The sequence below is a fragment of the Nicotiana tomentosiformis genome, chromosome 2, assembly GCF_000390325.3.
Source record: "Nicotiana tomentosiformis chromosome 2, ASM39032v3, whole genome shotgun sequence".
Classification (NCBI taxonomy): domain Eukaryota; kingdom Viridiplantae; phylum Streptophyta; class Magnoliopsida; order Solanales; family Solanaceae; genus Nicotiana; species Nicotiana tomentosiformis.
In genome coordinates, this window is record NC_090813.1 from 63,476,558 (window position 1) to 63,490,900 (window position 14,343).

The window sequence follows — 14,343 nt, forward strand, 5'->3', positions numbered from 1 at the left end:
CCAGAAGAGGATGAGGAACTCCTTGGTCCTGAAACACCATTCTCAGTGCAATTGGTGCACTAATGTATCTTGCTAATACTACAAGGCCTGACATAGCATTTTCTGTTAATTTACTGGCAAGATATAGTTTTTCTCCTACACGGAGACATTGGAACGGGATTAAGCATATATTACGATATTTAAAGAGAACTCTTGATATGGGTTTGTTTTATGCTAACATAGATAGTGCAGATCTTGTTGATTATGCGGATGCAGGTTATTTATCTGATCCCCGTAAAGCTAGATCTCAAACCGGGTATGTTTTTATATGTGGAGGTACTATCATATCATGGCGCTTCACAAAGCATTCTATTGTTGCTACTTCTTCAAATCATGCTGAAATAATAGCTATTCATGAAGCAAGTAGGGAATGCGTATGGTTGAGATCAATAATTCATTTTATTCGAGAAAAATGTGGTTTGAAATGTGAGAAAAGATCCACAATTTTATACGAAGAAAATATTACATGCATAGCCCAATTGAAGGGAGGATTTATAAAAGGAGATAGAACGAAGCACATTTCACTAAAACTATTCTACACACACGATCTTCAGAAAAATGGTGACATTGATATGCAACAAATCCGTTCAAGTGACAATCCGGCAGATTTATTAACTAAATCTTTACCAACTTCAACTTTTGAGAAGATGGTATACAAGATTGGAATGTGGAGACTTAAATATTTGAAACAAGGTTTTCATCAGGGCGAGTAAAATATGCGATGTACTCTTTTTTCCTTACTAAGATTTTTTCCCACAGAGTTTTCCTTATAAGGTTTTTAATGAGGCAGCTAACAATGCGTATTACTAAATATGTGTACTCTTTTTCCTTCACTAGGATTTTTTTCCATGGGGTTTTTCCTAGTAAGGTTTTAATGAGGCACATTATCTTTTAATGAACATCCAAGGGGGAGTATTATGAATATATTATATTATGGATGTTCATTTAGTATTCCATTATAAATAAGCTTCCTGAAGAAATTTATCCATATGAGACTCCGCCATAAATATATTTATCTATTTAGTACTCTATTGGAAATAAGCCTCCTGAAGAAACTTATCCTTTCGGTACTCCATTATGGATAAATATTACCCATGATAGAAGATTATCTATATCTGGCACAACAGTTTAGAGCAGCAGCTTACAAGCAGCTTACACAGCAGCTTACAAGCAGCTTACACAACAGCTTACAAGCAGCTTGTAGTAGCAGCAGCTTACACAGCAGCTTACAAGCAGCTTACACAACAGCTTACAAGCAGCTTGTAGTAGCAGCAGCTTACACAACAGCTTACAAGCAGCTTGTAGTAGCAGCAGCTTACACAGCAGCTTACAAGCAGCTTACACAACAGCTTACAAGCAGCTTACACAACAGCTTACAAGCAGCTTGTAGTAGCAGCAGCTTACACAACAGCTTACAAGCAGCTTGTAGTAGCAGCAGCTTACACAGCAGCTTACAAGCAGCTTACACAACAGCTTACAAGCAGCTTGTAGTAGCAGCAGCTTACACAGCAACTTCCTTTCTTCTATAAATAGAGGAGAATTCAGTTCATTATGTACATAAGTTTGAAGTTTGAATAATATATCAATCTCCCTCTATACTTGTCTTCGATTTTTTTACTTTATAGTCTTTATTTTATAACAAGTAAATCTTTGTAGAACTATTTTTTCTATTTTAACTATACGTAGGTATATGAGATTCAAGTGTGCTAGTACGTTTTAGCGGATTTTTTTTTTTTTTTTTTTGTGATTTAACACGGATATTATTTTAGTTATACTAGTCTTAAAGTATGTGTTTTGCGCGTGTTCTTCGTGTCAATAAGTCAATAATTTTTATAAATCACATAAATAATATTAAATAATATTTCTAAACTATAAAATAAAAAATAGTGTAACTTTCTAAAAATAAGTTTGTAGATTCTATTTAACTAGCTTCAAAAATAACAAAATTCATACGAAACTTATCAGAGTTTTATAGGAATATTTTGTGAAAATTATCGTTATTGTTGTGCTCTAATATCAACAAACAAATAACATAAAAAATTACTTAAAATTTTGAATCTTTTGGTCTTTTAGAAATATAGGAATAAAGAGGTTGATCTATAGCTTCTGAAAAAGAAACTAATAAGTGACAAGATATACTCTAAAAATGACTAATATTGAGTTAAATATTTTACAAAAATTGGAAATCTGCCATAAAAAGGTGTGTAAGTAATACACGGATAATGTTTGGAGTATATGATCTCATCTCATATGCTCAAATCTAAAAAAAATATCACGCAAAATTCGAAGGGTAATTTGGTTGGAGTTCCCTTAACAACCAAACCAGCTTTCATTATTGTGAGTAAATGACTTTAAATACGACCACAGTCCCTTTCAGTTTCTCTTTCCCCTTTGAACTTCACAACTTCCGGTGAGCGTTGAGTTTCATCCCCACCTCTCTCAAACACATCATTTTCATTCATGAGATCAACCGGCAATTGAGAAGTCCACGTGTCCCGGCACCGGCAACGGCAAGATGATAGGATCTCCGGCAAGCCACCTTCCTCAGTGATGATCTGGTAAGATGCTAGCTTTAACTCCAGTTGCTTTCTTTCTTTCTACTCAGATTCGCTCTAGTATTTTAGATTAAAGAGCCAATATGGATATACCAAATGCCATTAATTGAAAATTAGGTTGTTTTACGTCATTTACTGGGCGTGTTGCCAAATTCTTAGTAATTATTAATGTGAAACACGACATCAACATGCTAGTTTATGCCGGTCCACATCAAGCTACTCAAACAAATTACATTAACTCACAGTTGAATGCACTTGATTTTTGTGGCCACAATTTGGCGTAGTGCATCTTTTCCCCTTTTTTCTTCTTTTTGTTTCTTTTTGGTCAAAGGAAATTACTATTTTTTCCTGTCTCATCCTCCTATATATTGCTTCTCCTATAGTATTGGATTTTATTGTTCCTCCCCTTCTAACTTTGGTAACTTTTTTAGATCACTACATTCTGTTTTTCTTTAATGGCAAGTGGCATCATTGTTTGGTTTTTGATGATGACTACATTAAAGTTAAACCCATTGTTGGTAAAGGGTGAACAACAAGTGCCCTGTTTGTTCATTATAGGTGACTCTACATATGATAATGGCAATAACAATAATCTGCTCACTGCTGCAAAGGCCAATTACCCACCTTATGGGATTGATTTTCCTGATGGTCCTACTGGTAGATTCACCAATGGCCGGAATATAGCAGACTTCATTGGTCCTAACTTCTTCTTCGTTTACTATTCTTTTGGTCTCTTAAATTTATGCTTCTTTCATTATAGTGCTTAGTTTCGTTTAGTTATCGTAGGACTGTGAATTGGGCGTTAAATGCACGCTACAGGTTCAAATCTGACCTGAGACAAAAGCTTGATATTTAAGTGGGAAAGAATAGAGGATCCGACCCATAATTTACTGAGTTTCGAACCGTTCTTTCACTAACCTTCTAAGATTTCTCAATTATCAAATAGAGTTATCTGAATTTTTTACACAAATGAATTGTTCTTACCGTCTCATATTGCAGAACAACATGTGTGTTTTAGTGATGGTACAAAAAGAAATTTTTATTTTGGAGCGGACCCATAATCTACTGAGTTTCAAACCGTGCTTTCACTAACCTTCGAAGATTTCTTGGTTATCAAAACAAAGTTTTGTTGAAGATTTTACATAAAATGAATAGTTCTTACCGACTCATATGTCAGAACCATATGTGTGTTCTGGTGATGGTACAAAAAAAAAATTAGGCTGTCAATATAGCACAACACCTCATTTGACACCCTTACAACTTTAGTTGAATATCTGAGTACGCACGATAAATGTGAGCATTTTTGTAGTAATCCTCTTAGTAATGGTACAAAAAAAGCTGAATATTCCTAAACTGTCACAATGTGATGGGTCCTAACGCAATATTTCCTATATTTGCAGCCGAACTATTGGGTTTCGATAAGTATATTGAGCCATTTGCTACTGTGAAGGGTGTGGAGATGTTTAGAGGGGTGAACTATGCATCTGGTGCTGCTGGAATTCTTGATGAGTCAGGAATTCATCTGGTAATACTTCACCATATCCCTTGTCTAGGAAGAGCATTATTTGTATTTATGGTAACTATTTTAGATTAAAGGCGATAATTGGGATATTACCAGATTCTTTTTTGAGACATCTTAGCTAAATTATAAGACTCAAATGTGGACTTCGAACATTAGATAACTCAATTCATTTTTTTCAGGGAGATAGAATCAGCTTGAATAGGCAATTGCGAAATCACAAAGTGACAATTTCCCACATGTCTACTTTGCTTGGAAATAATAAGACTTTAACCAAAGAGTATCTAAGCAAATGTATATACATTGTTGGAATGGGCAACAATGATTACATCAACAACTACTTGCTGCCTCAGTTCTACCCATCAAGCCATTTGTACAAACCAGAAAAGTATGCCACAATCCTAGTTCAGCAATATGAGAAACAATTAAAGGTACAAATACAATTTCAATCTATCAAATTCCTTTCATTTAAGCCTAGTAATTCATTCTTTGGTAGCAAAACAGACTTTGTACAGATACGGAGCAAGAAAAGTTGCTGTGTTTGGGCTAGGAGGAATAGGTTGTATCCCAGCAGAGTTGGACTTGTATGGAACAAAGGACTCAGGATGTGTCGATTCAATAAATAAAGCAGTTCAATACTTCGATGACAAGCTTATACCAATGATCAATGACCTTAACAGTAATTTGCCCAACACAAAATTCATCTACGTAAATTCAACAAGCATTGGAATAGGAGATCCTTCTTCTATCGGTATGTTAAACATGTCACAACTAGAGGCGGATCCATGATCTAAAGTTTAGTGATTTCATAATGAATGTGATCTTATTATTTTCAAGCCAAAAACAAAGAGTTCTATTGAATATATAGAACCCATCTTAGACGTTCTCCTGATCGCGACACGTTTCTATACCTTTACAACAGAATGTCATTTGCGGTGGATCATCGTGTTACATATTTTGATGATTTTGGTTGCAGGCATAACAAATCTACTTGACCCATGCTGCGAAATGTCAAGCACTATAGCTAACGGGCAGTGCAAATATGGAGGAGGTGCATGCAGTGATAGAGCATCACACTATTTTTGGGATGGTTTCCACCCCACAGAAACTCCCAATAAGGTCACTGCTACAAGAGCTTACTCTACTCTTCTACCCACTGATGCCTATCCTTTTGATATTAGCCACTTGGCTCTGCTCTAAATAATACTAGACTTAGAGTTGTAGCCTGTTAAACTTCGTCAAGCTTTAAATAAACAACTACTGTGCTACCACATTTTTGTATAATGCATTTTTTTTTAATGTAATGTAATTCATCTTTTTCAAATATGAGTGAAAAATTCTGAATTGGAGCTGCAACTTGAACGCTGTGCACATAACTTGCGAATTCTAAATATGGTACTTACTGTTATGCAGCAGAACGGACCAACTATATATTTAATTTGATTGAAATAGTACAATAAATTATGATAATATTGATACTAAGAGTCACGTGTTTTGGCCAACTACTCCGGGTGGTGGAATCAAATTGGCGGAAGGGGTTCAACTGAATCCGGTTGCAGATACAGCCACTATATGCTGTTGTAAGAATGTCAATTGGTGAATTTTCAACTTCATGTTGTTCGTAGAATTGTTAGCAGTAAGATTGCATTAAATGAAGGATACCTAACTACCATCTGCTATGAGTTTTAACTTACTGATGAAGGACAGCTGTTAACTCCACCCCTGTTTCTCTCCAATCTTTCTGCCAAAATCAATCAAGGGAAAGACAATCTGAAAATCTGCTCTTTTTTTTTAGGGTTCCTCTTGTTTGGGGCATATTGTTTTTGTTATGATCGTAAAGATCATATGAATGTCTTTGACAGGATACAGAGTTTAAGTAAGAAAGAAAAACTTTGTATGTTTATAACATGTCTAAACAGACCAGTTGTATGGCTAGAAATGATGCCATAGAAGTTTAAAATTAAATTATTTTTAAAAAATTAAAGTCATTCTTTTAGACTAGCCAAACACATATAAAAATTGAAAACCCAAATAAATAAGGTTCTTTCTCTCTAAGAATTACACGCATAGATCTCCTTCCACATTTTAAAGCATAATCAACAACATCAGATGCAAGACGTAAAGGAAATTTCATGGATGAGGTAGCAAATAAGGTGATATATATATATATATATATATATATATATATATATATATATATATATATATATATATATATATATATATATATATATATATATATATATATATATATACAAGATTCCAAAAATCTAAGAAAAAAGGAATATTTTTTAAAGGGTATGGTTGAAATTCATTGAAAACATATAGATGAGTCTATATACAAAATTTGAGAAAGATTGGAGGTGATTTGGACTGATTTGGTATCAAAGTTCGTAGATAAAATCGAGTTAAAAAATTCTTCTGCGACACATGTATCACGTATGTATCTTACACACAGCTGGTATACATGGATATACATGTAATACACAATTGATACAATTATGATATACAAATGATACACAGCGTGATACACGTATCATTTTTTTCGTGTTCATCTTCTACTTCGAGTTTTCAATTCAAATGTGATGACCCAAAATGTCATCTTTAAATTTAATTATTAAATCTGTGTTCTAAGACCTTGAAAAGCACTATTTATTATTTCTCAACTTTCGTGCGCAGTCCGTAAAATTTTTCGGAAAGTTTTTATGTGAAAAATGGATTAAAATGTGAAATAGAACCTTAAAACTCAACTGAGTTGACTTTGGTCAACATTTTGAGCAAATGGATCTGGATCAGTATTTTGACAGTTCCGGTAGCTCCGTATCGTAATTTGGGACTTGGACGTATGCCCGAAATTTAATTTGGAGGTCCCTAGCTCAAGTTATGACCATTTAAGTGAAACTAGTAATTTAAAGGCTAAAGATACCAAGTTTGATCACGGGGTTGACTTTTTTATATCGGACCCGGAATTCGATTTAGGAAATTTGAACAGCTCCGTTATGTCATTTATGACTTGTGTGCCAAATTTGAAGTCATTCCGGATTCATTTAATATGTTTTGGCACGAGGTTTGCAAATTGAAAAGTTTAAAAACTCAAAGTCCGAATCGAGGTGTGAATTGCAATTTTGATATTATTTGAGACTCCGAGTAAGTCCGTATTATTTTATGGGACTCGTAGGGATATTTGGATAAGGTCCCGAGGGGCTCGGGTGAGTTTCGGACGAAATTCGGATTGTTTAGAGCATGTTGAAAGCAACAGGTTCTTGAGAGAACCTGGTGTAATCGCACCTGCGCAATGGTGATCGCAGGTGCGCAACCGCATCTGCGAGAAGCTGGTCGCTTCTACGACCTGGGCATTGGCCAGTTGGGTCGCTTCTGCGGAGAAATGGGGCGCAAATGCGCAACCGCTTCTGCGAAGGCTGAATCGCTTATGCGGAAGAGACCGCTTCTGCGGTCGTTTGCTCGCTTCTGCGACGTCGCATGTGCGACGTCGCATGTGTGCAGATGCGGAACCTCGCCTGGCAGCCCTACTTTGCAAATGCAAGATTTTTCTCGCAAATGTGTGACCGCAGGTGCGAAAATATAGCCCGCAGATGCAAAAAGGCTGGGCAGAATACATAAAATCGGGTCTTAACCATTTTTACTCATTTTTGAGTTTCAAGTCTCAGATTTGGGCGATTTCAAGGGGTATTTTCACAACTTTGAATTGGATAAGTGTTCTTTAACTAAAAGTGATTATATTTCATAAATCCATGTCTATATTCACCATTTATTTCGGATTTAGATGGAAGAAATTGGACTTTTTATAAAATCTTTCAAAAAACGAAAAGTTAAGATTTGAAGGTCCATTTGATATCGGAATTGGACAAATTTTGTATGGTTGAACTCGTGGCGGAATGGGCGTTCGAATTTCGCGAGTTTTTTCGTGATTTGAGATGTGGGTCCCACTGTCAAATATTTAAATGTATTTTAGATTTTTATCCGAAAAATTTATAAATTCATATTGAATTAATTCTTATGATTAGTATTGAATATATCGAATTGTTTGTGAATAGATTTGAAGCTTTCGGAGACAAATTTAAAAGAAAAAGTTGTGGTTGAGTAATTGATTGAAATTTGCAAAGCGAGGTAAGTGTCGTGGTTAACCTTGACTTGAGGGAATAGAACCCTTAAATTATTTATTATGTGAATTGCACGTGAACGACGTATAAGCGAGGTGACGGGTGTCTATGCATCGTCAAATTAATTATTTTCCTGCTTACTTGAAAAACCAAAAATTATTTTAAATCATAAATTAATTATTATAATAATTATTTCTCTCCTATTCTTTGTCAAATATTAACTCTTGAATTCCTGCATTAATTGTTACATGCTATTTGAATTATGTGTTTTAATTATTATTTGACATTTAGCATATTAAACTATCTAATTTCTCTATAATTTTCATAATAAATTGTTATTTGTCATTGTTTGGTTCATAAATAAATTATAATTATTGTGTGCCTTGATACTTAATAATTTCTCATTGGACGTGGTATTTATTGAAGTAAGTTTTATTATATTTGTGAGTTGTTTAAAATTATATTGGAGGAACGGGTTGCACGCCGCAACGGAAATAAAAGTATATATATATTGGGGTATTGGATTGTACGCCGCAATAGGCTTATTTAAAAGTTAATATTGGGGGATCGGATTGCACGCCGCAATAGACTTATTTAAAAGTCAATATTGAGGGATCGGATTGCACGCCGCAACAGACTTATTTAAAAGTCTATATATATACTTGGTTGAAATAAATATATGACAGACTTGATTAAAAGGAATATATTGGGAGAGCGGGTTGCACGCTGCAACAGAATTGAATGTGAATATATTGTGAGAACGGGTTGCACGCTGCAACAGAATTGGTTGAAATGATAATGACTTATGACTACTGGGTTGGCTTCAATTATTATAAATGAGTTATCTGATTTATTTTTATTATTTGTTGTTGTTACTAATATTGTGTACAGGTTAATGTAAGTGAACCGCCTTAGTCTCATCACTACTTCGTCGAGGCTAGGCTCAACACTTACCAGTACATGAGGTCGGTTGTACTGATACTACACTCTGCACTTCTTGTGCAGATTTTGGAGTTGGTTCCAGCGGTGTATCATAGACTTGCTCGGATTTCAGCTACCAGAGGAGACTTGAGGTATAACTGCATGGCGTCCGCAGTTCTGAAGTCCCCGTCTATTTTACATTAGTTGTGTATTTATTTCCAGACAGTTTTATTTTATTCAGACCTTTATTTGTAATTATTCTAGAAGCTCGTGCACTTGTGACACCAATTCTGGGATGGTATTTAGACAAAGTAGTTTTTATGGATTATTCATTATATTTCAAACTTTGCTTCCGCATTTGTTTCTTTGATTATTAATAATTTTAAAAATTGGTTAATATTATTCTAACGTTGGCTTGCCTAGCAAGTGAAATGTTAGGCGTCATCACGGTCCGAAGGTGGGAATTTCGGATCATGACATCAAACCACCTTAAAACTCCACCAAATCATCCCAAAACTGAGATTCAAGCTCCTTAAGATGTACCCAATTTATTTTATTAAGACTCACTCAAAAAAAAAGCAAAAAATTGACCTTTCTTGACTATAAATAGTTAATTGGCTAATATTAGTAATATTTTATGAATTGACCAATTTTTGTAATGAGCTACTTATAAATGGACATAACTGGTAGTTTTCCTAAAATTTGTACGTAGGAATGTCAATTGGTAATTTTTCAACTTACACTGTTCGTAAAATTGTTAGAATTCCCATGGATGGAGGACACCTAACTACCATCTCTACGGGTTTTATTTATTTAAGAGTTAATATCCTAAAATTTTCCTAAATTACTATGTTTTTGTGAGTTTCCTATTTAAATTATTCGGTGTTCCAAAAATCTCCCCGAACTATATTGTCCTTCATATTAAAATCCCTTCGTTGCATTATTAGAGGTGCGTCTAGTACACCTCATAATTATCTAAAAAATATGTCATATGGCACTACACGTGGCTATTTAACTCAGCATAAAACCCCCTTAAACTATAGCTTTTTTGATACCTACTTAAACGTTAAAAAATAGCACGGTGTCACGACCCAATTTTTCCTCCGCTTAGGTATCGTGATAGCACCTAGGCTTAGGGACTAGGTAAGCCTAACATTAATTGAAACAATAATATTTAAATAATATCTAATAATCTGAAATAGAAATCTCTTAAAATTTACAATTTCTAAAACTGGTAGTACAAGTCATAAGCTCTACAAAGAGTTTTCTAGAAAACTTCTAAATACAACTGTCCAGAATTAATAATAAACAGTGCAAAATAAAAACTTGAAGGTGACTCCGAGGCCTGCGAACGCAGCAGCAGGTTTACCTTGAGTCTCCACAGCAACGACCCGCACAGCTACTAACGAATAAATACCTGGATCTGCACAAAAATATGTAGAAGTGTAGTATGAGCATACCGCAGCGGTGCCCAGTAAGTATCAAGACTAATCTCGGTGGAGTAGTGACGAGAAACAGTCAAGACACCCACTGGTCTAATAAACTGAATAAGTATAAGTATAGGAACAGCAGAAATATAATATCTACATACAGACTATGCAATATGGCTAACAATACAGTAATTACAATAAGAAAGGAAACAACAAGTATCAGCGGAATACCATAAAAATGACACAGAAAAGTGAATGGAATACAACCTAAATCCGGAATCACATATACAACAAGGACAAATAGTAACTCAGCAACTACAACCGCTTTTACATCAGGTTTTTGTCAACAAACTCCACGAGGTACCGAACCTTGGACAAATTACAACTCACGGGTCTCAATACCTGAACCCTAACACCATGTTCCCTCATAACACCTCATAACCACACTGATAACTCACATGCCAATAGAGCCATTCTCGCATAGAAGGAAAGTAACAAAGGTGTGCATCTATACTCAACAATATCAAGAAAACCTCTTATCCGATAAGAGTGCTTAACTACGTGTATGCTTGTGCAAGTGTCCTACATAGTCCATACCAGTAAATAAGCATAAGGAAAAGAACGAACAACACGTAGAATATTTTCTCACAACTTTCACAAGATAAAGCTCACACAGGTAAGTGTACCACTACACAAATATCAACAACAAGAATGCCCCCAGACCTTCACAAATCATCATAAATCAATACCTGACATAGCCCATCTTGTCTCGCCACGTGTGCAATAATAAAGTAAGTGCACGTCTTGTCTCGCCACACGTGCACAACAATGTTCCCACCTTGTCTCGCCACATGCGCAACCTATATATATATATATATATATATATATATATATATATATACACACACACATATATATCCCGTCTTGTCATGCCGTATGTGCAAATATCAATAGTAACAATAGCACGACAGAAACCTCGTGCATCACAATAACCACAATCGCACGACAGAAACCTTGTGCATCACAATTACAACAACCACACGGCAGATATCTCATGCATCATCACAATAAGTACAACAACAACAATGATAAAAATACAAGGTACGACAAGTAAATCAACTCAAGAACTTTAAATCACAAAGAAACGATAGAACCAATTCACAAGGAATAACCACAGTAAAGAATGCTAGGCATAAAGAGAACAGCTCAACAAGAAAAAACTAATATGTAGCAACGATCCCACAATATACAATTCAGCAACAAGGAAGCTAACACGAGTCAAATAATTCCAAATAAAGATAATTCGACTAAGATATAGGATATCTAAACTTCTTTTAAGGTTAAAAAATTACGAAGGATATTCAACAATTCAATTAAGGATAAGCAACGGAAAGATAATCATAACCTCAATTATGAAAAGATAATAATAAAAGAGGTAATAATAATTCCAAATAAAGATAAGCAGTTATGAAAAGATAGCATGGCAATAGAAGAGGTAAAATCTTCAGTTAAGTCAAATAAGCAATAAGAGTGAATCCTAAAGCAATTAATTCTAATTAAAGCATATAGAGGTGAAACTAATAAATAGGAACTTAATCATATCAAGAACAACTTCATACTCGGTGAATATAAGAACCTAAGAACCCTAAAAAGCCAACTTTCCACAAATAAATCCGAACACGCACTCGTAACCTCGCGTACATGGACTACAATCAACATAGAAGACTCAAATCCTAAGGGGTAGTTCCTCCACACGAAGTTAGGCAAGATACTTACCTCAAAGAAGACAGACCGATACTCAAAAACGAACTTCTCGGGTGAAATGACTTCCGGGCGGCTCAAATCTAATTAAAATAACTTCAAAACACAAATAAAACTCATAAGAGACTATTCCAGATCATAAAGCCTCATTCTTTAACAAAGTCTAAAAATCGACCCAAAAGTCGACCCCTGGGTCCGCACCTCGGAACTTGACAAATTTTACAAAACCCGAACACCCATTCCGATACGAGTTCAACCATACTAAAATCATCAAAATTCGATACCATTTCGTCCCTCAAATAATGATTTTTTATTTTGAAATTTTTTTTCAAAAACCATCATTTTCCTCAACTCAAAACACAAATTAAATGATACAAATAAAGATAAAATCATGGAATATATTAAATTCTAGGTGAAGAATACTTACCCAATCGATTTGCTTGAAAAACCCACAAAGCATCGCTCAAAACCGAGCTCCATAAGTCAAGATATGATAAACATGGCCTAACCCTCGATTTGAAAATCTTATATTCTACCCAGGTGAGTATGCATCGCGAATGCGGAGAAAGGATCGCATTCGCGAAGAAGAAAAATGAAAGCTGTCCAGTTGTGCTTCGCGAACGTGACCACACCTTCGCGAACGCGGAGAGGAAAAGTTTGATGGCCCAACGACTTCTCTTCGCGAACGCGTGAAGTAGTACGCGAACGCGAAGAGTGGAATGGCATAGCTACACGAACGCGAAGAGACGGGTGCGAGCGCGAAGAAAGGAAAAGCAGACCTTCGCGAATGCGCGAGCTTTACCGCGAACGCGAAGAACAAATATTCCCTCCTCCAAAATTACTCTTCGCGAACGCGAAGGAAGGGACGCGAACGTGATTAAGGAAAGCAGATGACAGAAAACAGTAGTTCAAAAATAGAAGGAAATGGCCCGTAGCCCATCCGAACCACACCCGAGGCCCCTAGGACTCCTCTAAACACACAAACAAGTTCCATAACCTAACACAGACTCGCTCGAGGTCTAAAATCATATCAAACAATGCCAAAAATATAAATCGCACCACGAATAAAACTTATGAACTTTCAAATCTTTCAACTCCTAAAACTCGTGCCGAAATCTATCAAAACCAACCCGAAATGACATTAAATTTTGCAGGCAAGTCCCAAATTATATAACAGACATGTTCCAACTCTCGGAATTGCATTTCGACCCCGATATCAAAAAGTCCACTTCCGATCCAAATCTCCAACAATTCGACTTTTGCCATTTCAAGTCTAAATCAGTTACAGACCTCAGATTCACATTTTGGATACGCTCCTAAGTCCAAAATCACCCAACGGAGCTAACGGAACCAATGAAACTCCATTCCGAATTCGTCTTCACACAGTTCCGACTACGGTCAAAATCCTAAGACTTAAGCTTCCATTTTAGGGACTAAGTGTCCCAAATCACTCCAAATTATCCGGTAACTGAATTCAACCACGCACGCAAGTCAATACACATAATACAAATCTGCTCAGGGCCTTATGCCACCGAATGGGACTTAAATTCTCAAAACGACCGGCCAGGTCGTTACACACGGACTAGCCAATTTTCGGACTAGTAATTGAAAAATAGCCAGGGTTTGCAAAGTCATTAAAAATAATCATTACTTTGCTGTAACACGGAAAGCTTCAGCATAATATACTGGAGATTGGTGCACCTGTGTATGAACTTCCGGCATATTATGCTGGAACCCAGCACACGAAAAGTTCCAGCATAATATACTGGAGATTGGAGCACCTGTGTATGAACTTCCAGCATATTATGCTAGACCAGTATATTGTGCTGGAACTCCAGTATAATAATATACTGGAACTCCATCATAGTATACTGGAGTTCCAGCATAATATAGTGGAACTCCAGTATATTATGCTGGAAGTTCACATGTAAAACATTCGAACTCCAGTATATTATGCTGGAATATTTTTCGAATTTTGAATAGTGTTTTCGTTCAGA

At 35.7% G+C, this 14,343-nt stretch overlaps 1 protein-coding gene across 1 annotated transcript; it reads left to right on the forward strand.

Moving 5' to 3' along the window:
- Positions 1–2,912: 2,912 nt before the first annotated feature.
- LOC104094035 (GDSL esterase/lipase At1g29670-like) lies at positions 2,913–5,469 on the forward strand. Its single transcript, XM_009599897.4, has 5 exons — positions 2,913–3,290; positions 3,995–4,119; positions 4,296–4,544; positions 4,618–4,864; positions 5,090–5,469. Exons 1-5 carry the CDS (start codon positions 3,050–3,052, stop codon positions 5,311–5,313), a joined length of 1,086 nt encoding a protein of 361 aa, XP_009598192.1. The 5' UTR covers positions 2,913–3,049; the 3' UTR covers positions 5,314–5,469.
- Positions 5,470–14,343: the final 8,874 nt, after the last annotated feature.

Coding starts and splice junctions, on each gene's coding strand:
- LOC104094035 (XM_009599897.4), top strand. CDS start 3,050: ATGGCAAGTGGCATCATTGTTTGGTTTTTGATGATGACTACATTAAAG. Junction 4,120..4,295: donor ATGAGTCAGGAATTCATCTG/GTAATACTTCAC, acceptor CATTTTTTTCAG/GGAGATAGAATCAGCTTGAA. Junction 4,545..4,617: donor AATATGAGAAACAATTAAAG/GTACAAATACAA, acceptor GTAGCAAAACAG/ACTTTGTACAGATACGGAGC.